The following is a 23,665-nucleotide window of genomic DNA, read 5'->3' on the forward strand; positions in this document are numbered from 1 at the left end:
AGGAAAAACACAGGGCCCAGAACACTGCCTTGGGGAACTCCAGCCTGAACAGGAAGAGGAGATGAGAGAAACCCATTCAGGGCCACACGTTGATGATGACTAGAGAGGAAGTCCACCAGCCATGCGTGGAGATTTCCATGGATACCAAAGGAGGAGAGTTTGGTGACCAGAGCGGGGTGCCAGACCGTATCGAAGGCACGTGATATGTCAAGGGAGACAGCTCTAATTTCCTGGTTGGCATTGAGGACCTCAATCCATTGTTGAGAAAGCAGAAGCAGCATGTCCAGAGTAGAGTGACCAGGTCTGAAACCAAATTGATGATCAGAGATCAAGCCATTGGGGAAGAGGAAAGATTTCATATCCGAAGCAATGATGGAATCCATGACTTTGCTGATAATTGGGAGAAGGCTGATTGGTCTGTAGTTGCTAGGATCTGTTTTTGCACATTTTTTGTGCAAAGCGGTGATGTTGGCTGATTTCCAAGCAAATGGCAGATGACCTTGAGCAAAAGAGAAGGTGAAGAGAACATAGAGAGGGAGTGAAAGAGCGGGAGAACAGGATTTTAGGACCCGTGGGCTGATGCCGTCAGGTCCAGTTGCAGAATCAGAGTCGAGGGTTGACAGAAACTTTTCCACCTTGTCAGGAGGAAAGGACACAGGGTCCAGGAGCAGCTGGGTACGACTGGGTATGGTGGGAACAGAGCGGGATGGGTTTGGGACACAAGCTTTAGAGGCAAACACAGAGTTGAGGCATTCAGCTTTTTCATGTGCGGAATCAGCCATGTAGCCGTTTGAGGTGAGGGAGGGGATTGGAGGGGAACAAACACCAGAAACAGATTTGACCAGACGCCACCAGGATTTGGAAGAGAGAGACAGATAAGAGAGTTCGGTCTTGAGAACGGAGAGATATTGTTTCCTAGCTCTCCTGAGGGTGGACACACACTTGTTTCGGGCTTTGTGGAAGGAAATGAGATTTCCTTCCATTGGATTTGCTTTCCAGGAGACGAAGGCAAGTTGTTTCTAGGCAACAGCCTCACCACAAGATTCCGTGTACCATGGATGGGAGGAAGGGTATGACAACTGAAGACGAGATGGGATAAATCTGTGCATGAGAGAGAGCAATTTACTTTGGAAGAATTCCCAGGATGAGTTGATGTCAGAGGCGGTAGAGATGGGAGACCAGTCCAGATGATTGATGGCTGCTTGAAGACCGTGCCAGTTGGCCTCAGTGAAATGCCAGACTCGTCGACGCTGAGGAGGCTCTCTGAGAATGGTCAGAGAGATGTCCACTTTAACAAGCACATGATCAGATGAGCCGATTGGAGCAGAAGAAGAGCAGCAGACATTTTCAGGGAAGTTAAACATAATCAAGTCCAGAAGAGAAGATGCTCCGTTGACTGAGATCCGGGTCGGGAAATTGACAGATTGTGTCAGTCCCAGTGAGTCACAGAAGTCCTTTGCTGAGGAGCCATGGCTGGTGAGAGAGGTACCCACACCCAGCCACCTGGCATGGTGACAATTGAAATCACCACATATGAGGAAGAGAGAGTTGGGATGGATAGATAGAAGTTGGTCCATGTTATCAGACAGCGAGATGTAGATGGAGTCATCACTGTTTGGTGGGCGGTACAACACACATATGAACAAAAGGTGGGAGCAAAGGGGAAGCGGTAGCCAAAGGTATTCCTGGGGGTGAGGTGGAGAGAGGGCAGTGCAGGGCGAGTGAGGAAGAGAGTTTTTTATAAAGATAGCAACCCCACCTCCAGGACGAGGCTCAAGTCTATCATACCGGAGGAGGGAGTAACCTGGGAGAGATACCAAGGAATCAGAGACATCATGAAGGAGGAAAGTTTCTGTTAAGCAGATCACGTCTGGTTTGGCAGAAGCAACCTGTATGGAGAGATTAGTCAAGTTTGAGCGAAGGCCCCGGATGTTTGAGGTCCATACCGTTAATGAAGAGGAAGGCGGAGAATCGGATACAGAACAGGGGATGTGGATGTGGAAGAGGAGGAAGTGGTAGTGAGAGCTGTTGAAGGTGTGTCAGAGATTTCAGAAAAGCTTGGAGAAAAGGAAGAATGGGGCAGACAAAAGGTTTGATGGTGATTGGGTGAGTCACAGTGAGGTGTTATTTGAGGAGGGGGAAGAGCGAGGCAGAAGGTTGGGGGAGATGAAGGTGAAAGTTGGAAGGGGGAAGAAGCGGGGAGGATGCTTTGACGAGGATGGGTGAGAGGGGAGTCTAGGAGGGGAGGAGCGAGGGAGAGTCTCGGAGGGGAGGGGTGTGGGGGGAGTTTAGGGGGGAAGGGGCAAGGGGGGAGATTTGAAAGGGATGGGTGATGGGGAATATTTGGAGGGGAGGGGCAAGGGGGAAGATTTTAAAGAGATGGGTGATGGGGAAGATTTGGAGTGGAGGGGCAAGGGGGTATATTTGGAGGGGAGGGGTGATGGGGAAGTTTTGGAGGGGAGGAGTGATGGGGAAGTTTTGGAGGGAAGGGGTGATGGGGAAGATTTGGAGGGGAGGGGCAAGGGGGACGATTTGAAAGGGATAGGTGATGGGGAAGATTTGGAGGGGAGGGGCAAGGGGGAATATTTGAAAGAGAAGGATGATGGGGAAGATTGGGAGGGGAGGGGCAAGGGGGTAGATTTGGAGGGGAGGGGTGATGGGGAAGTTTTGGATGGGAGGGGTGATGGGGAAGTTTTGGAGGGGAGGGGTGAGATTGGATTTTAGAAAATGTACGATTAATGGGAAACAAACATTTATTGCAAAATGAGTTTCTTGTGACCTTCGAGTCAAAAATACGTTTGAGGATGCTGAAGGAGGGGTGGAGTGTAGGAGAGTTTCGGGAATGTAGAAAAGAGGCACTGTAAGAGATGGAATTTTTTTTTGGGAATGAATAGATTTGGTGAGCAAGTCGAAAGCATCCTTTTATAGAAGAAGAAGAAAAAGGTGTTATAATATATGACAGAATACAGTTCTTCAGGGGAAAGTTTAAACATTTTTAAATTGAGCAGTGAAAACTATCTGGGGAAATGGAAAATGGAAATGGGGGTGAAACACGTGATCGAAGAACGAACGAACAAATAAGATCAACGAATAAACGAATAAGAACAACAAATAAGAACAGAGAAGGAAAAAAAACAATTTTTTTTTTTGAGTTGGGGTGAAAGACTGGGACAAAAACAGAGAACGAAAGTAATTGCAGCACAATCGACGGACCGCTGAGAGAAAAACAAAGCCTGAAGGTCAGACACGGTAGCCTACTAGGCCACAAAATACGCGACACTAATTAAATTCGACACGAATTTGTACTTTATTCAGGATGCCGGTGATGGCTCGCCTACTCTTCGTGAAGGACACCGTGGCGTGGGGTCTACCAACTAACGCCAACAGACGGGATTCCCGTTTAATGTCAATCCTGGAAATGATGATTCACACTGCCAAAGAATCACCACGATGCCACTTTATAGCTTGGTTGGGATTCGAACCCAGGGTAGACAGCTTGGAGCCGAGTTTGTGTGCCTGCCAGCCCTTGTTTAAGAATTAAGCGATTTAAATCAAAACAACGGACCAAATTTACTAAAGTCGTTTAGCGAGCGTCTTGTCAACACACGTCTAACCCTTAAACACTGACAAAAACATTGTTGTACACGCACAGCGAAACACATGCCTAACACACGCGAATGGTATAAAATAATATAATATAATATGATAATATAATAATATTATATTATAGTATAATGGTCCAAATATACTGGTCTGCGAGCTAAAGACTGGTGGTACCACCAATCGTAAGGTCGTGCAACCAGTCACGACAGGTCGTGACTGATCGCACTACCGATCGTGAGGTCGTACAACAGGTGGCACCACCAATCGTCAGGTGGCAGGACCAGTAGCATGACCAATCGTGAGACTACTTGACCCGCGATCATGCATGACTGGTGGTGCGTCCATGCGCGACTGGTGGTACGACCATGTAAGACCTGTCTACGACCTCTTACGATTTGGAATCGCAAGTCAGAAGTTTTGAACATGACCATCGACCTTGCTGCGACTGATTTTGCTCTGGCGATCACCCACGACCTCTGCGACCAGTCGCGCGCTCTTTCTATGATTTGCCCGCAATTCACAAAATTTTCGGTCGCAGCTCGGTCAGAACCTGGTCGCAGGCCCGGTGTGACTGGGGCTTTAAGCTCACTGAACTAAAGTCCAGGTGAGGTAATGCTACATTCCATGACCTTGCTTATAATTTGAAACAAGATCAATGCCCTGTAGTCAAGGATGAGTTTTTGCAACATGTTTGTGTATGGCAGTCTGCAGAGATGTCGGATCACTTCCAGGCAGTCACAAACTGACCCAAGGAGAATGTTCGAGTAAACAGAGTAGAAGGAGGATGTGGAAAAGCAGCAGAGCAGGTTCTTAGGCCACACACTGATTCCGTTTGGGCCTGACGCAGTCTGAGTCGAGGTTTTCGAGAAACCTATCAACCTTCTCAGTATCCAGGAACAGGTGGGTATGAGAGTGTAGGTTAGGTATGGGAGTGAGGGGTTGAGTACACAAGATTTGGAAGCAAACACATAATTGAGGCATTCGGCCTTTTGATCCGCAGTCGACAGTGGTGCCATTTTCAGTGAGGAGAGGGATGGAAGGCATACATACACGAGAGAGAGACTTGACAAGGTGTCCACAAGTCGTTGAATAAGTGGTTCTTCTTTTTCTCCGCCCGTGGAACCCACATCCTCCCTCCCTCCCGCCACCCAACAACAACTCCTCTCCCACCCCTCTCCAAATTTCCAGTTTTTCCTTCCTGAGATGTTGTTTCTGTATACGCTACATCTGGTCCACCCCATGTATACGTCCAACCACTCATTCCTTCTCACACCCAATATTTGTCCCAGTCTCCCTCTATTTTATCCTTCAACCCTGCTGTTAGTACGTTGCGTCTCCCTCTCCCTCTCTTCTGTTGCCTCCTGATCCATTCAGTGTTCTAGCTCTTCCACGAGCCATGATCTTGGATACAAAAACAGGAAAGCTTTGAGTTTTCAGTGTTTTCTGGTTTTCCTGAGCGTGAACACACATTTCCTCTGGGCGTTGTGGAATGATAGAGATTGCCTTCAGTTGGATTTGTCTTCCAGGAAGAGTAGGAAGTTGTTTGAAGGCAACCATCTCACCACATAATTCTGTTTACTAGGGGCGACAGGATGGGTTTGATAACTGCAGACGAGATGGTCTAAATACGTGCATAAGGAAAAGCAAGCTTGTATGGAAGGATTCCCAGGTAATATTAATATCAGAAGAGGTGGAAATGAAGGACCAGTCGTGACCTGAGAGGGCAGCTTGCAGTCCCTGCCAGTCAGCTTAGATGAACTGCCAGACTCTGCGGCGCTGAGGCAGGTCTCCGACAATAGCCAGAGAGATGTTAACTGGCACGTGATCAGTTGAACCAATTGAAGTAGAGGAGGAAGGGAAGGGTAAATATCCTGCAGGGAAAATTATGGGTCAGAATGTTTACTTGATTGGGTAAAACTTGGGTTTTACTCTCGTATGTCCCATTATACTTGCTACCCACAGTATGACAAAGGGATTATTAACGAACAAAACTTACTATAATGTTGATACGCTGACACAATGTGTTCATTTCCGCCGATGTACTTTGTTTGGAATCTACAGATAGAGAATAAAGTAACCGGCACCTGATAGGAACTCCTGTAAATGGTCCACGGCACCTCGTCGCAGCCCGAACCCGATTGAACCTTCAAAGATGTCTGCAAAGCGAGGAATTTTCAGCGACGGTGAACTGATCCATGCCTCGCTTCCTATCCATGTTTTCCCAGTTACATTGTGCTTCAAGATGAGTTCTGCTAGGGGGATGAAATCCATGTCGTGTAGAAATAAAAGGATAACCGATCCTTTAGTTTGTTTCAAAAACTGACCTGTATATGAGAAAGCAAGAGGAATTTTTAATCTAATTGCAATATAATGTTAAATGCAGTGATCCATGACGTCAAAATACTTCATTTTCATAAATAATTTATCAAAGGCATCGATTTTTTGATAATTGTCCTCACCAAGATTCCAAAGATCGGTCCTGTCATGTTCTAAACCCATGCTTCTCTGGAAAGCTACACAGAGACCATCCTTTTCTCCCTCGCTAATGAACTGCGCCACACCTTTGTTGCCGTAGTCGTCATTCACTGCAACGGTTCCCACATAGTCCCAGCCAAGGAACTTGACAAGGCGTGCGATGGCAATTGACTGCACCGCATCGCTGGGAATTGTTCGAAAGAAGGAAGCATAAATATTTTTGTCACTCAGGCAACCGCAGGAGGAAGCGTAGCTTATCTGTCACAATAAAGCAAGAAATTGAAGGTTACTGAACATTAGTACATCTCTGGACAATACATATATATATATATATATATATATATATATATATATATATATATATATATATATATATATATTGTTGCGGATATGAGGATTGCATTTTTTTGATTGTGTTGTATTATATTGGAAATGGTGATGAACATTGTTGAATATGGCCCCTCCTGCCTCCAGAGTTGGGTAAAGGTAAAAAGGGCGTCCCGGTAGTTAAGTCCATGAAACACCACATTGAAGGACACGATATAACCCTTGTTCAGTAGCTTATATCTTATTATGTGTTTTAGAGTAAGGCCTTGTCTTCCATTAGAATGACACTCCATTGCACCGAATCAATTAAGAATAGCTCCCCTTCAAAACTTCCATTTCCCAGCCAAACTCTCCATCTGCGGGTAAAGCAGTTCACAAGCGTGGGGTGCACGCCCTCTCATTTCGCTGCTATAGTGAATATGTGTTCCGTGCTCTGTTTGAACAGGAGGGGCGGGGTCGCCCGGGAGAGGCAAGCCCAGGGTGCGCCATGAAGGGCGGGGCTGTTCAGCCCCATGCCCAAATAAGGAAACAAGCCCGTGGCTCGCCACGAGGGGCGTGCCGTCGGCGCCATGCCCAAATAAGGAGACAAGCCCGTGGGATTACCATACAAGGTCACGAAACAGAGCACGGGGGGGAGGGCGGTACCAAAACCGAGGAGGGCGTGTCACACCCGCGCTGAAGGTTTGAACAGAAGGGTGCGATGATCACTGGGAGAAGCTACACGAGAGATACGGCAGATGAGTCCAGCCCCGTTTCAACCAGCAAGTGACCCTGCCGGCGTGCGCTGTAAAGCCGAATACAAGGAGCTGCCGGCGTGCGCTGTAAAGCCGAATACAAGGAGCTGCCGGCATGCACTGTAAAGCCGAATACAAGGAGCTGCCGGCTCCTCGCTTCCCGCCCGGAGTGGACCTGCTCGCTGTGCCCTGTGATTCCACCTGCTCATCCCTCCAAACGATTCCTACCCTTCCATCCATTTGCGTACGTGAGTTTGTTCTGTTCGTGCTGTCCTGGGTAGGTAATTAAGTCAGTATAAGCTAGTAAATTGCACTGTGTTACCTGCTTTTTCATGTCCGCTGTAAATACCCGTGACTGCTCTTTTTGCTTATGTGTGTGTAAATAATAATAAACCCCGTTACTCTTCTGTACGTCTTCTTCTTCTTCTTCCTCTTTGCATTCGTCATCTTAGTCTTTTCCACATTGAATATCTGTGGCGCGATACGGCCAACGTTTGGGTGAATCGGGTTTAGTCGGGGAACAACTGTTCGGCCGCGGTACCTCCGCTCGGTAAATAAGATCCAATCCGCGGACCGTAACAATTGGTGTCAGAAGTGTGGGATCGGACCCGAAGCACGCTTAACGTGCTCAAAATTACAAGCTGCTGGAAATTGTTTTGTTTTTAAAGAAAAACCCGAATTTTGAAATCGCGCCATGGCTGGTCAAGGCGACGGGATGCCGGTGGGAGAGATACAATGGGGTGGAATCGACCCAGGACCTCGGGGAAATGTATATGGAGGATGTGGTTGAGGGGGTATCAGGCGCACAAAATGGCATCCTCGCGCACGTGGGTGCAGCGGCACCAAATTTAGCGGCGCCCGCGACCGTAGCAGCGCCGCTGGTGGATTTGAACCTTTTTATGATACAAATGAAGGCCCTTATGGACAAGAATAGTGAGCAATTGGAAGCCAAAATGGGGAACCGGATGGATGCTCAGAGTGAGCAAATGGGGAACCGGATGGATGCTCAGAGTGAGCAATTGGGGGTAATGAGGGACGAAGCGAGGGGTACCGGTGAGGGATTAGACAAGAAATTTGGGAAGTTAGACGACAAATTTGAGGGGTTAGACAACGGAATAAAAGAGGTAAAGAATGGGTTAACGGGGGTGGAAAATAGAATGGCTGCCCAGGAGAATCAGATAGAGGGGGTGAAAAATGGGTTGAGGGGGTTAGAAGATAGGATGGAAGGCAAATTGCGGGAAATAGGGGAGCAATCCGCCCGAGAAATTAAACAAATGGGAGAGCAGATAGAGGAGGTGAAAATCGGGGTAGAAACCAAACTGGATGCTCAGAGGGATGAATTGGGACAGATGAGGGCAGCATCTACAAAAGAGAGGGAGGAGATGAGGGAGGAGATACGACGAGGTGTAAGTGAGGAGGTCTCGGTGGTACGCGAGGAGGTAAAGCGAGGTGAAAAGCGTATAGAGAAAGAGGTGAGAAATGGGACGGCAAAGTTACAAGGGGGCATAGAGGACCTGACGGAGGAGGTGGAACAGCTGACAGTGGGACAAAAAGAACTAGTGGATCAAGTAGAAAAGAATACAGCGGTACTAGGAGGGTTAAAAGCGACACAAAACGACATTAAAAATGACTTAATAGCGACACAGAGGCAATGTCAGATGGTACATGAGGGACTGACAACGAAGTTGGACGAAGTGACAGAGATAATGGAGACGAAGGACTGGCAGGTGAGGACGCACATAGAGACGGTCAAGATAGCCTTAGAGGACGAACTTGAGGAGACGCACTGGGAAATAAAAGAGGTGAAGCAAAAATTAGAGGAAGTGGAAGAAGAGGTGAGTGAAATTAAGAAGGGACGGACAGAAACAAAAAAGGAGATAAGGGAGGAAGTGATGGAGTATGTGCAAGGTCTGTGTTCAAATCATGATGGTATGCTCACTACCCAAATAAAGAGTTTGCAGGTGGCGAAGGAGGTGCGGAGACGAGGTGCCAAGGTGAGTGGCGATATACGAGGAAATGTATATGATGTGAGGGGAGCTTCAGTCGGCTTGGGGGTTGCTTTGGACCCGGGTGTTCGTGAGAGGCCGTTGGTGAAGTGTGCGACAGGTCTGGTGTGTGAAAGAGGAGGTGTGCGTGAATGTCCGACTCTGGGGTGTGTGAGGAAAAAGTGCGCGCCAAGGAGTGAGTGTGCTGTCGAGAGTGAGTCGGTCGTAGCTCGTGTGCGAGGGAGCACATGGAAGCGCGGTGTGGTGAGTGTTACGGAGGAAGTAACGAGAGAGTGTGCGCAAGAGGATGTGCGAGAAAGGTGTGTAACGGACGGGTGCATGAGGAAAGAGTGCGCTGTCAAAAGTAAGGGAGAATGCACACCTGTGGTGAGTGTTACAGAGGATGTAACGAGAGAGTGTACACCTGTGGTGAGGGTTACAGAGGATGTAACGAGAGAGTGTACACCTGTGGTGAGTGTTACAGAGGAAGTAACGAGAGAGTGTGTGCAAGAGGATGTGCGAGAAAGGTGTGTAACGGACGGGTGCATGAGGAAAGAGTGCGCTGGCGAGAGTAAGGGTGAGTGCGCGACCGAGAGTGGAGGTGAGAGTAGTAAGAGTGACACGGAGCGTGAGTTGGTTGTGACAGGTGAGACAGGAAGTACACCTGGAATGGAAGGAAGCACACCTGGAATGGTAGAGCGTGTGTGGGAATGCACGCTGGAATTGGTAGTGAGGCACGTGGTTGGGTGTGCGAGTGAGAGCACACCTGTGGTTGTCACAGAGGAGGTGACCGAAGAGGGGGCGCGAAGAGGTGTGTTGGTGAGGTGTGTTGGTGAGGTGTGCGAACGACGAGTGTGTGCAAAGGTGTGAGGTGGTCAGGTGTGTGACCAAGTCTGTGAGTGGAATGAGTGTACCTGGGTGTGTAAGAGAAGGTGCAATGACCAAGAGCAGGGAGACGGCTGGATGTGTGAGCAAGGAACGGGCTGCGGGGTGTAAGCATGCAGGCGAGGCATCGACGGTAACCGGGTTAGCAGTTAGAGCGACTTAGAGCCGAATCGGGCCCTCGGTGCGTGCCGGGTTTCGCGTGCCGCGAGGACCAGCGGGGATCCGAACCACGGCGGGTCCGAAAGGACCGCCGTACGTGATCCACGCTGGGCAGCGCTTGGAACGGCCGCGTCCGTGCTCCGCTGGGCGGAACGGGCAGCCCGATAGGAAGAGTCGTCATGGTGACCACTTTTTGTTGAGGCTTTCCGGCAGGTCGAGATCGGGCCATTGGATGGCTCCGTACCGAGGTGGTGCGTGGGATCTCGGCCCGGGTAAACCTCCTTCCCTGCACCGAGTGCCGGACGTATCCAGCCGCCGGCACCAAACAACCCGCATTCATTGCTCGGCTTTACGAAGCCGGGCTTTGGACAGGAATTGGCGCACCGAGAGGCATTAGTAAGTAGACTTTGATGATGAGGATAGTGGTCTGGACCCGAAATTAGAAAAACAAAATTTGATGATTGGCGAAGGATTGGCAGAGTGATGATTGGCAGAGGATTGGTAGAGTGATTGGCAAATTTTTGATTTGTTGAATTTGGACGAGCAAAATTTATAGTAAGAGATGCCCCATGTCATGGGATGGCCAATCCACCATCCCCCAGGGGGGGCAAAGGAGCACTAGTTTTATGGGGTTTATGGCAGTGTAAGCTCGCCGAGGGAGGGTTTGGATAACGATAGGGATCTAGCGAAGATGACATTAGGTAACGTTAAGGTTAGTTAGTGACACTGATACCTGTAGTGGGGACGCAGGTAGATTAGAGTGGATAATAATGACGTGGGAGCGCAATAGTTTAAAGGGACGACTGGGAAGCGCAAGTTTCAGAGGGGAGTAGTTAGATGAGATGATGTCGTGTGTTTGAGGATTGGAAGTGTATTGTGAAAAGTGTGTATGGTGAACAGGTGTGATTGAACAGGTGTGATTGCACAGGTGTGCAACTGGACAGGTGGATGGAGCAGTGTATGAGTGATGGTGATGGTGATGTGTGTTGTGTTGACCAACTGGTCCAGGAAGAGGAGGAGGGTGCCGGGGGCACCAGGTGTGAGTGCACAGGTGTGCACCAACAGGTGTATGGAATACATGGAGTGTGGAATATATGGAGAATTGGAATGGATGGTCGTGGAGTGAGTATGGTGGAAATTGTGGAGAGGAGTGGATGGTGCGAAGGTGTGAATGGGGGAAGAGTGGACCCCCATCACGGATACCCGGGGCGGGTAGTGTAAGCGTTAGGTAGAGGGTATAGGTAAATTGTGGTTGGATATTGGCATCTGTGGTGCGGGTGAAGAATGGTGATTGGATGGGTGCATTAGTGTTGTGGAAATGGCTGGGCGTGTAGCCTGTTAGTGTGTGTAGTTGGTTTGGGCACTCCACCACTGTGAGGATGTCGGCCAGGTGAGGCCGCAGGTGGGCTCTGGGAGCCGGTAGTTGTGCATGGGGCCCGAGGATCCGGAGGACGGACCCGGGTAGCCCAGTGCCAGAGGGCACCAAGGGGTGACAGAGCCAGGAGGGGCCTTCCCCAGTTAGTTAGGGTAGGGTGAGGAGCTAGGTAAGCTCGGGTGGCAACTACAGTGGTGGAGGTGTGCAGGTGGGTAGACCTGCTGGGAGAGCTACACGCCCCAGCCCAGAAATTGTGCAAGGGCACCGGGAGATGAATCGGGGGAGTGAGACCCCAAATTGAGAAGCACCACAGTTTGGTGAATGGGAATTGGTTTTTAGAACCCATAGTGTAAGTTGGCCAATGGATTGGCAGGGAAGACCCCGGGTAGAGTAAAGTGTGTTAAAGTCATTTAGAGGATAGTTAGGATTGAGATCTCCTCGCACCATCTACATCCACTCACCTGAGGCGACAGGTACCTCCACACCATGCCAGGTTGGTTTAATTATTTTATTGTGCAAATGTTTTGGATTGTGAGACGCATCATGACGTGGGTGTGACATTGTTCTTTGATGTTCCATCTCTTCCTCCTTATGAGGATTGGTGATGAATTTGATGATGGCAAATTTTGGATAGAGGGATTGTGGAGACGAATTTGGTATAAGGGAAATATGGGGAGATGTGACAGTAGCGACGAATTTGTAAATGAGTAGATTTTTGTACATAAGGGGTAAGGGCAAGGGTAGTGTAGGAGACAGGGGGGTGACGTATGGTAGGGACGAGCTTTCTCACTTCGCCCTCTGTACGCATTTCACCTTGCATTGCCTTATTGATGTGTACCCTTGTGACCTTACCCCTCGCTCATCTGTCTTGTCCCCCCTTTTGTCTCCCACATGACCTGTGCGCCATTGGGCACCGAGGGGAGCATGCGTGAGTCGGCCATTGTGCGCCCGGAACTCCCAGAACCAGCTGTCTGCATCGATGCACAACATTATGGACCACATGTCTGTGGCCGAGCACCACTTATGGACCCCATGGGTTGGGGCGTGGCCCCTCTGCTGGAACCGGCCATGAGGGCCCGAAATCTTGCTGGTGGACCTGGGCCACAGGGCACCGATGCCCCACAGGTGAACCGCACTAGTCGGCCCCTGTGGGCCATAAATAAAATAAATAAAAATGGACACGTTGGGTGCATTTTATTATCACAAATAGGCCGCCAGCAAAGGAAAAGACAACATCTGGAAGAACAAATAATAATAGCCAGCAGAGGGAGCCGAATAGCAAGAGACCACCTGCAGGGTTAGGGGTTGTTGTTTTTATTTTTTATTGATGAACAGTGATGACTGTGCACCGATTGGTGCCTGAGGGTGTGTTGGTGCGTGTTTTGGGTGCTTTCATGGTGCATTGATGCAGAGCAGACTGTCTCCCCCCCCCAGAAAGAACGATCACAGGTCCTGGGTTAGTTTTGTAAATAAAAGTAGCGTAAATTGTAAATAACTAGGGCATTGCCCGTACGTGGGTGCCCGTTCCGTGGCCAAAAAAAAAAAAAAACGCTACCCGTACGCTCTACCCCGCCCGTACGCCCGTAAACAAAAAAAGCAACGCTCTTCGCTTCCGCCCTTCGCTCTGACTGAATTGGGAGAAATAATGCGCATAAGAAATCGAATTACGTACCGTAATGGCGGTCAGCTCGTAACGCGCTCAGCTCCGCTCGTCTCACATCGGCCACGCCTACGCAACAGAGCGTTCTGTGATTGGCTGCCGGAAGATAAGTCGTCACTGTCCGGAAGTTCGCAAATCGCAGTTAGGATGAATCGTTTTAATTTAATCGCAGTTTGAAAAGAGGGGAAAAAAGAAAAGCCTTGCCTTGCTGCAAACAGCTGCTGCAAACAACAACAACATGGAAGGCTGCACTGTCCGGAAGTTGGCATATCGCAGTTACGATTATTTTAGTGTTAATGGCCAATTATTCAATTAGCGCCAACGTATTTTGGCTGTTTGCAATTTAATCGCAAGGAAAAGTAGAAAGAGAAGAGGGAAAAAAAGAAAAGCCTTGCATTAACGCATTAACGCTTGCATTGCATTAACGGTTCGGCACACGTGATAGCTCGCTGCTCTCTGATTGGTTGAAGCGTTTTTTGGACATATCTCGGTAGGTACTTGTCCGATTAATTACAAACCTTGAAAAGGCACATCCTCGGGTCCCCAGCAATATACCTGGCAAGTTTCAAGTATATCGGACCCGTGGTTGTCGAGAAACAGCGGTCACAGACAAACACACAGACACACAGACACACAGACAGACACACAGAGATTGCTGGAATTATAGATAGATGCTCCCCACCGTCAGTGTGTAGTTTGAAGACCATTCCGCAATTCGGTTAACTGTGGGCGTGAGTCTGTTAGGCAGGGTGCAATGGAGCAGCGGGACACATTTATTTATGTTTTAAAACTGTCGCACGCAGGGTCAGGTTAAAAGTAGAGGGAACCACACCAACGTGTCACACTAAATAAAAGTTGTAGGCCCGGGCCGTGCCTAAGAGGAGGAGGGTGCAGTGTTGTGGATATGAAGATTGCATTTTTTTGATTGTGTTGTATTATATTGGAAATGGTGATGAACATTGTTGAATATGGCCCCTCCTGCCTCCAGAGTTGTGTAAAGGTAAAAAGGGCGTCCCGGTAGTTAAGTCCATGAAACACCACATTGAAGGACACGATAAAACCCTTGTTCAGTAGCTTATATCTTATTATGTGTTTTAGAGTAAGGCCTTGTCTTCCATTAGAATGACACTCCATTGCACCGAATCAATTAAGAATAGCTCCCCTTCAATACTTCCATTTCCCAGCCAAACTCTCCATCTGCGGGTAAAGCAGTTCACAAGCGTGGGGTGCACGCCCTCTCATTTCGCTGCTATAGTGAATATGTGCTCCGTGCTCTGTTTGAAAAGGAGGGGCGGGGTCGCCCGGGAGAGGCAAGCCCAGGGCGCGCCACGAAGGGCGGGGCTGTTCAGCCCCATGCCCAAACAAGGAAACAAGCCCGTGGCTCGCCACAAGTGCCGTCGGCGCCATGCCCAAATAAGGAGACAAGCCCGTGGGATTACCATACAAGGTCATGAAACAGAGCACGGGGGGGGAGGGCGGTACCAAAACCGAGGAGGGCGTGTCACACCCGCGCTGAAGGTTTGAACAGAAGGGTGCGACGATCGCTGGGAGAAGCTACACGAGAGATACGGCAGATGAGTCCAGCCCCGTTTCAACCAGCGAGTGACCCTGCCGGCATGCGCTGTAAAGCCGAATACAAGGAGCTGCCGTCATGCGCTGTAAAGCCGAATACAAGGAACTGCCGGCGTGCGCTGTAAAGCCGAATACAAGGAGCTGCCGGCTCCTCGCTTCCCGCCCGGAGTGGACCTGCTCGCTGTGCCCTGTGATTCCACCTGCTCATCCCTCCAAACGATTCCTACCCTTCCATCCATTTGCGTACGTGAGTTTGTTCTGTTCGTGCTGTCCTGGGTAAGTAATTAAGTCAGTATAAGCTAGTAATTTGCACTGTGTTACCTGCTTTTTCATGTCCGCTGTAAATACCCGTGACTGCTCTTTTTGCTTGTGTGTGTGTAAATAATAATAAACCCCGTTACTCTTCTGTACGTCTTCTTCTTCTTCTTCCTCTTTGCATTCGTCGTCTTAGTCTTTTCCACATTGAATATCTGTGGCGCGATACGGCCAACGTTTGGGTGAATCGGGTTTAGTCGGGGAACAACTGTTCGGCCGCGCTACCTCCGCTCGGTAAATAACATCCAATCCGCGGACCGTAACAATATATATATACAGAATTGGCATTTCATATGGAATATTTTTTTTTTCTTGACTTGGGTTTACTTTCGTAACTCAGTATATCAATCTGGTGAGTTTCTTTTACACTTTGGTGATTTATTTGTTGAAAGAACCAGGTCACTGATTGTCTGTCGCAGAAAGAATTCAACAACAGGATTATATCACAGGTGGCGTGGCAAAATGTACAGACAGGTGCATTTGACGATTGGCTTCACAGTCGGGTATACAAGGGTTGTTGCATTCTGCATTAGTGGAAAACAACTGCTGCACGTCTCCAAAAGTTATTGCCGCTTCCTCTAGAGATGGTCCGTCAACTCGACAATGCTGTTTGTCATGGAGTGGTGGCTTTACGAAATTACGGCATGAAAGAGCGTGCTATTGCTCGGCAGTATGGCATCACTCAAGGTCAGGTGTCAAAGATCCTGAAACGAAATGCTCAGAGGGGTGTCCCTACTCCAATACCGAGCCCAGGACGTCCCCGCAGTACCACAAGGAGGGATGATCGCCAGATGCACTGGTTAGTCCACAATGGCCGTACCAAGTCAGCTAATCGGCTTAGGGCTGAGTGGCAGCAACTGACAAATGTGCCTGTATCCAGAAGGCTAGTCAACCAACGACTGGTTCAAGCAGGCTATCGTGCCAGGCGTCCCCTAAGAAAGCCACGCCTCACCAGACAACACCACCAGCGCCGATTGCAGTGGGCCAGAGAGCACCGTCAATGGCAGCCAGGACACTGGAATCACGTCATCTTCAGTGACGAGTCTAGATTTCTGGTCTATCGTCAAGATGGCTGCGTCCGAGTGCGCAGACAAGTGCATGAAGCCTACAACAAAGATTGTATAGTGCCAAGAGTCCAAGCTGGAGGTGGTGGGTGACCGCTTGGGCTGCTTTTCATGCAGGGGGCAAAACTGACCTGGTTGTTCTGAATGGAAACCTGAACCAGTTCAAGTACAGGGCCATTCTGGAAGAAACATTGCTTCCATTTGCTTGTGCAGCCTTTCGAGGAAACTTTGTCTTCCAAGATAACAATGCACGGCCTCATCGTGCTTGCATGATCCAACACTTTCTTGCTGACCGTGGTGTAGAGCATATGGAGTGGCCTGCCATGTCCCCGGATATGAATCCGATAGAGAACTTGTGGGCAGAATTAACGCGTCAAATCGACCGCTTGGACCAGCAGCCAACCTCTGTGCATGAATTGCAGCAGGCTATTGTCACTGCATGGCAAGTGAATCCTGTCCAAACCTTGGCAAATCTCGTGAACAGCATGCCTCAATATATACGTGCTCTCCTGAATGCTCGTGGGAGTTACACGAAATACTGAACTGTAATTTTACTGTCCGTAATCCCAGACGTAATTTACCTTTTGTTTTTGTTCAAATTTTTTTTTTGGCTAATGTGCAAAATAAAGAGATACTTCTGGAAAACGTACAGAAGTTTATCACAGTACTGTCCATGAATTGAGTTCGATATCAGTTTACATCACTTTCATGGATCAATTTATTTGTTTCGAAATGTCAAATGTGGTTTTTGTTTCTTTTAAAGGTCACATTAACAAAATATAGAATAATTTCAACATAATTCCAATGAACTTTTGGTTCGACGACATCTTGAAAAGTAAGTTCACCCCCACAAAAAAATATTCCATATTAAATGCCAAGTCTGTATGTATATATACATATATATATACATATATATATATATATATATATATATATATATATATATATATATATATATATATATATATATATATATATACTAGTGGGGTCACCCGTGGGAATCCCACGGGCATGGACGTGTGTGACATATCGACATATTGAGTTAGATGCTGCACCGACACATTCAGTTTCACAAAATGGTTGCTGGCAATTTATCAGATGTACAAATGATGTAATCTACACAATGTATTTACTTCTGATAACATGTGAATGCATGTGCGTGCACACCCACACACACATACACACACACACAAACACAAGTACACCCACATACATATATACACACACACACATACACACACGTACACCCACACACATATAAACACACACATATATACACACACACACACACACACACACACACGTACACATGTACACACACATATACACATACACACAAACATCTCGTTTTTTCATTTCTGTTCCTCACTATTTTGTCTCTCTCTTATTCACAGACACACAAACACGCACACACACACACACACACACACACATACATACATCCACACACACACACACACACATACATGCACACACACAAATTCCCCCCCCCCCCCCCCACACACACACACACACATATACACACACACACACACACACACACACACACACACACACATATATATATTGTTGCGGTTTTGAGAACCCACACAGGTAACATCATTAAAGGTTAAAGGTTGCACCCCATAGTTAGGCCACTAGCAACACGTAGGTCACCTTAGAACGTTAGTTATTTCTTTGTATATGTGAGATAAGGCCATTTCCAATAGTTATCATTGCGTTGTGTAAAACAAATAAGAGTAGGCCCCCATTCAGTCTGCAGCCCTCCCTCCAATCGACTCCATTGAGCACTATCCAGTCTGCACCCCATGCCCCATTGCGCCCATCCAGTCTGCACCCCATTGCCCCTCGCAGTTTGTTACGCGTTGGGCCCGTAGCGTTAGCTGCCAGTTGCTCGCTCATACCAGCCAAATGCCACGAGGTAAGGCCTGAAAAGGGGGTGGAGCGCAATGGTGGGGGTGTGGCCACGTCAGGCAGCCATCAAGGGCGGAGCTGGTAAGGGCCACCAGCCAATCAGGGCTGAGGCGACATCGCCTGACAGGGTGTGGCTGGAGATTCCAGAGGGTTCGCTGGGCGTGGCAATAAAACCCTTTGCGCGAGGCCCCCACCTCAGATATGATGGGAGAGGCGCTTGGGTTGTGAACGAGTTATGAGCCAGGGTCCTCTGTTGAACGAGTGATGAGAATGGAGAGGCGCTTGTCAAGTTTGTGAGCTGAGTTATGTCAAAGGACTTTTGTGAGGACTTTTGTGGAAAGGCGCTTTGGTGACATCATTGTGGAAGTGGCGCATTGTACCTAGTGATACCAGGAGCGCGTATAAAGGCGCCAGTACAACTATTACGTACGCAGAATAATCGCCAGCTTACCGATCCCCCCCAGTGTAATTGTCCGATCCGCGCCACCGACATGGGACGATCTCATCTGCCGTCTACCGCCTACCATCACCAGCTGCTTCGTGGTACAAGTTGGGGACCAGAGCGAGCTATGGACGCCATCGGTGGACCCTCAACCCGACCATCTACAACCCTGTGTGAGTGAGTCTGAGTGCGAATGGGCCCGTGTCCAGGGATAAGTATAGTATAAGACTGTATAAGGCTGCCCTGGGTATCTGCTTCTACCTCTTCATTGTACATTGCTTCTCCTTCTCCTTCCTTCTACAAAGTATAATAAATTCCCTGTTCTTCCTGTTTTCCTCTCAATTCGACCGTCTTAGTGATTTCTCCATTGGGAAAGCGTGGCACGATCACAACCGCTCCAATCGGGTTCGTTCCCGTTAACGGCCCGAATCCCGGCTCGCTAATCGCTCGGCGTGTCCACTAATGCCATGGTTCGGGTGGAATTATTTCCTTGCTTCAAGGCCGGTGTTAGTACTTAAGTAATAAGACTAATACGGCTTACAACCCTATTTAACACCGACAGGAAGAAACGTGATATCCCCGGGATCGCGTCGGCTAGTAAAAAGACAAGGGGATTAATCCCCCCTTGATAAGGGGGAGGCCGACGTTCAGAGATCCGCAACAATATATATATACACACACACACACACACACACACACACACACACACACACACACACACACACACACACACATATATATATACAGTCACGTGAAAAAGTAAGGACACCCCATGTAAAGTTTGGACTTTTTCAACATATTTCAACATACAGCTATTTGATCTTCATTTCAACAATATTGATAGATAAAGGTGATATAATATAACAAATATCATGAAACATTTACATTTTGTAGTCCATTGTATCATTTAAATAAACATAAATGCAAATTTAGCATGTGGAAAAAGTAAGTACACCCCTACATTTATCACTACTTCAAATACCTAAAATTAGAATCAGGTGCAAATGTCAGGTGCAAATGATTAGAACATCGTTAGAGAGGATCTTGGAGGAACCTGTCTTATTTAAACCTTAGACATTTAGTTTGGTTTGCTCTTTGTTGTTGAAGTGTGCAGCGTCACCATGCCCAGATCAAAAGAGCTCTCTGATGCCTTCAGAAAGAAGGTCATAGATGCCTACGAGTCTGGGAATGGATTTAAAAAGATCACCAAACAATTTGAAATCAATCATTCGACTGTCCGAAAGATCATCTACAAGTGGAGAAGATTCCAAACAACTGCCAACTTATTCAGGCCAGGCCGCCCCAGCAAGTTCAGCCCGAGAGCAGACCGCAAGATGCTGAAATAAGTCTCTAAGAACCCCAGAATGTTATCACGGGACCTACAGATAGCTCTTGCCACTGTTGATGTCAAAGTGCACAAGTCTACCATTAGAATGAGGCTGCACAAATTTGATCTACATGGGAGGTGTGCCAGGAGGAAAACTTTGCTGTCCAGAAAGAACATCAGGGCAAGCCTAAAGTTTGCCAATGAAAACCTCAGCAAAGACCAGCACTTCTGGAACAATGTGCTCTGGACAGATGAGTCAAAGGTAGAGTTATTTGGCCACAGTACCAGAAGACATGTTTGGCGAAAACCAAAGACAGCATTTGACCTCAAGAACCTGATGCCAACTTTTAAGCATGGTGGTGGAAATATTTTGGTTTGGGACAGCTTTGCTGCATCAGGGCCTGGGCAGCTCAACATCATAGAATCCAATATGAATTTTTCATTGTACCAGAGGGTGCTTGAGGATAATGTGAGGCCATCTGTCGGGAAGTTGAAGCGCAACTGAAGGTGGACCTCGCAACATGACAATGACCCTAAACATACCAGTAAATCCACCAAGGAATGGCTGAAAAGAAAGAAATGTAGGGTTCTGGAATGGCCAAGTCAAAGCCCGGATCAAAATCCCATCGAGATGTTGTGGGGGGATTTTAAACGAGCTGTGCATGCAATTGTGTATGGTGAATATTGCAATTGTGCATCACATTTTTGTTGAATAAATTATTGCAAAGTCAATTTTACATTGTTTTTTGTTCAATTAGATCACCTTTATCTGTCGATACTGTTTAAATGAAGATCAAATATTGATATGTCCACATATGTTAAAAAGATTTAAAAAACATTTCATGGGGTGTACTTACTTTTTCCACATGCTAAATTTGCATTTATGTTTATTTAAATGATACAATGGACTACAAAATGTAAATGTTTCATGATATTTGTTATATTATATCACCTTTATCTATCAAATATACATATATATACATATATATATATATATATATATATATATATATATATATATATATGTACATATATATATATATATATATATATATATATATATATGTACATATATATATATATATATATATATATATATATATATGTACATATATATATATATATATATATATATATATATATATATATATATATATATATATATATATATATATATATATATGTACATATATATATATATATATATATATATATATATATATATATATATGTATGTATATGTATATATATATATATGTATGTATATATATATATATATATATGTATGTATATATATAATTATATATATATATATATATATATATATATATATATGTACATATATATATATATATATATATATATATATATATATATACACACGTACACACACACATATACACACACATGTACACCGGCATACACACACACACACACACACACACACACACACACACACACACACGTACACCTACACATGTCCCACGGCACATGTATACTATATCCCACATCCCACATGTATATACATGTTTAAAGTGTACGTGCCCTTCCCTCCTCACTCCTCCCTCCTCCCTCCTCCCTCCTCCCTCCACCGCCCGGCAACGCCGGGTACTTCTGCTCGTAAATAATAAAATAAAAACGAAGAAATATCTCTCAGCAATTTCCCGTCTGTTAATTTATATATTTTACAAATGTGAATTACACGTCCATGCACACGTGAAATGGAGTTTGTTTTTTCACACGTGAAATGAACACATGAACCTTTACTTCCGGATAATAATGTTGAATGAAATAAGAACGAAGAAATATATGTCGGCATCATTGTTGACGTTTTTGTGATGACTGTTTGTGACGTTTGTTTGTGACGTTTGTGACGATCCAACACGTAATATATCTTAACGGAAAAGAAAAAGCGAATTTTTTTATATATGTCGACATTTTCCCCGACTGTTATTTTAGGCGGTGTATTTTCGTGTATCATCATGGCACGATTTTAAAAAATATATCTCTGCATTTTCCCGTGTGTGCATGAATGTTCTCAATTATTTCTGACACCTAGTCTAAAAACAATCGATAAAAATTAAATCAGATGGTGAATTCGATAAAATCGTGAGGGTGACTCAATGAATGGGCTTTATTTTACAGGCCTTTGAGAATTCATTTCGTTCTGTAAACGGAAACTTTCATCGGATTTTCTTCCAGTTTTTTTTCAACCAAGTCTAAAACTATGTTAGCGACTGTTAAAAATGAAATGATATATCGAATTTGAGTTGAAATAAACCTGTGTGAGAGAGAAAGACAGCACAGGCCTAACGAAACAGGCCTCAAAGCTATTCGAGTTAATAAAATGGTGGATATTTGTAAACATGAAGCCTCTCCAAGAATGGGTGGAGCTACTCTGCAAACGGACTAAGCCACACCCCGGACAGACAGACAGACAGACAGAATCACCGTAGCCGATTATAATATACATATTGTTACGGTCCGCGTTTAAGGATGTTGTTTGCTGAGCGGAGGCGCCGCGGCCGAACAGTTTTTCCCCGACTAAACACGATTCACCCAGACGTTGGCCGTATCGCGCCACAGCTATTCAATCAGGGAAAAGACAAAGACGACGGATGTGAAGAAAAGGAATAAGAAGACGAGAAAAAGGTTGAAAATACTACTAAATTTATTTACTATTTACAGGCTCAAAATAACCAAGGAGAAGGAAAGATAATAAAATAATATACAGAAGCTTTTAGAGACACAGGGAAAATACTAGCTTATACAGACTTAATTACCTACCCAGGACAGAACAAACAAAACAAACTCACATACGCAAATGGGGAACTTGCAGGCAGGAATGGCTGGAAGGAGAGGAAAGTCCAATGGGGCCGGCAGCACGATCCGTGCATTGGGCAGCCGCCGTTTCTTCGCGGCCCTGCTCCAAACTGCCGTCCAGGCCCCAAACGGCTGTCGAGTCTTGTTGCTGCTGCAGACGCTGCTGCTGGCGAGCAAGGTGACGAATAGCAGGCTTTGTGCTTCCCTGGATGATCTTCTGCTTTTGGACCTCACAACTCAGCTCTTGTCATAGCTCATCTCTCTTCTCAGCTCATCTGCCTTGGACCTTTTTGTGACTCTCTTCTCCTCTGACGACCCAGCTCTTTGCTTTGCACCTCACCACGCAGCTCAGCTCAGCTCATCTCTCTTCTCAGCTCATCTGCCTTGGACCTTTTTGCGACTCTCCCTCCTCGGGGAACGTCCCGCGGCGGGTTATATAGGCCCCGCCCCTCAACCTTCGCGAACCTCCTTGATGTTTCTCTCCACACCCTCTCCAAGTCCAACCCCTTGTTCGTGGTTGGTTGAGTGGGGCTGACTCACTCCTCCCCTCTATGACGAGGTGGGGACCCGCCTTTCTTCCCCAACCCTGCCTCGTGGTCAATGGCGGCAATTGGAGGGGATGTAATTGACAATTTGAGGCTTGGCCATTACGAACGGGGAAATGGAGGTTTTTGGGAATGGGAATGAAGGGAATCTATCTCTTTCACTCGGTGCAATGGAGTGTCATGTTAATGGACGACAAGGCCTTACCCTAAAACACATAATAAGGATATAAACTACTGAACAAGGGTCTTATAGTGTCCTGCAATGTGGTGTTTCATGGAATTAACTACCGGGACGCCCTTTTTACCTTTACACAACTCTGGAGGCCGGAGGGGCCATATCCAACCAATGTTACACAACAATTTACCACAATACAATACACACAATCAAAAAAATGCAATCCTCATATCCACAACACTGCACCCTCCTCCTCTTAGGCACGACCCGGGCCTATAACTTTAA

General features: G+C 46.7%; 1 protein-coding gene across 1 annotated transcript in view; it reads right to left on the bottom strand.

Moving 5' to 3' along the window:
* LOC137424087 (extracellular calcium-sensing receptor-like) overlaps window positions 1–23,665 on the bottom strand; it is a 105,918-nt gene that overhangs the window by 62,160 nt on the left and 20,093 nt on the right. The window contains exons 3-4 of the mRNA XM_078773661.1: window positions 6,063–6,336; window positions 5,688–5,855 (exon numbers count right to left, since the gene is read on the bottom strand). Of these exons, the coding sequence (XP_078629787.1) occupies window positions 5,688–5,855; window positions 6,063–6,336 (442 nt within the window). The remainder of the gene's footprint in view (window positions 1–5,687; window positions 5,856–6,062; window positions 6,337–23,665) is intronic.

Source organism: Myxine glutinosa, chromosome 3 (assembly GCF_964187855.1).
Source record: "Myxine glutinosa chromosome 3, kmMyxGlut1.1, whole genome shotgun sequence".
NCBI lineage: Eukaryota > Metazoa > Chordata > Myxini > Myxiniformes > Myxinidae > Myxine > Myxine glutinosa.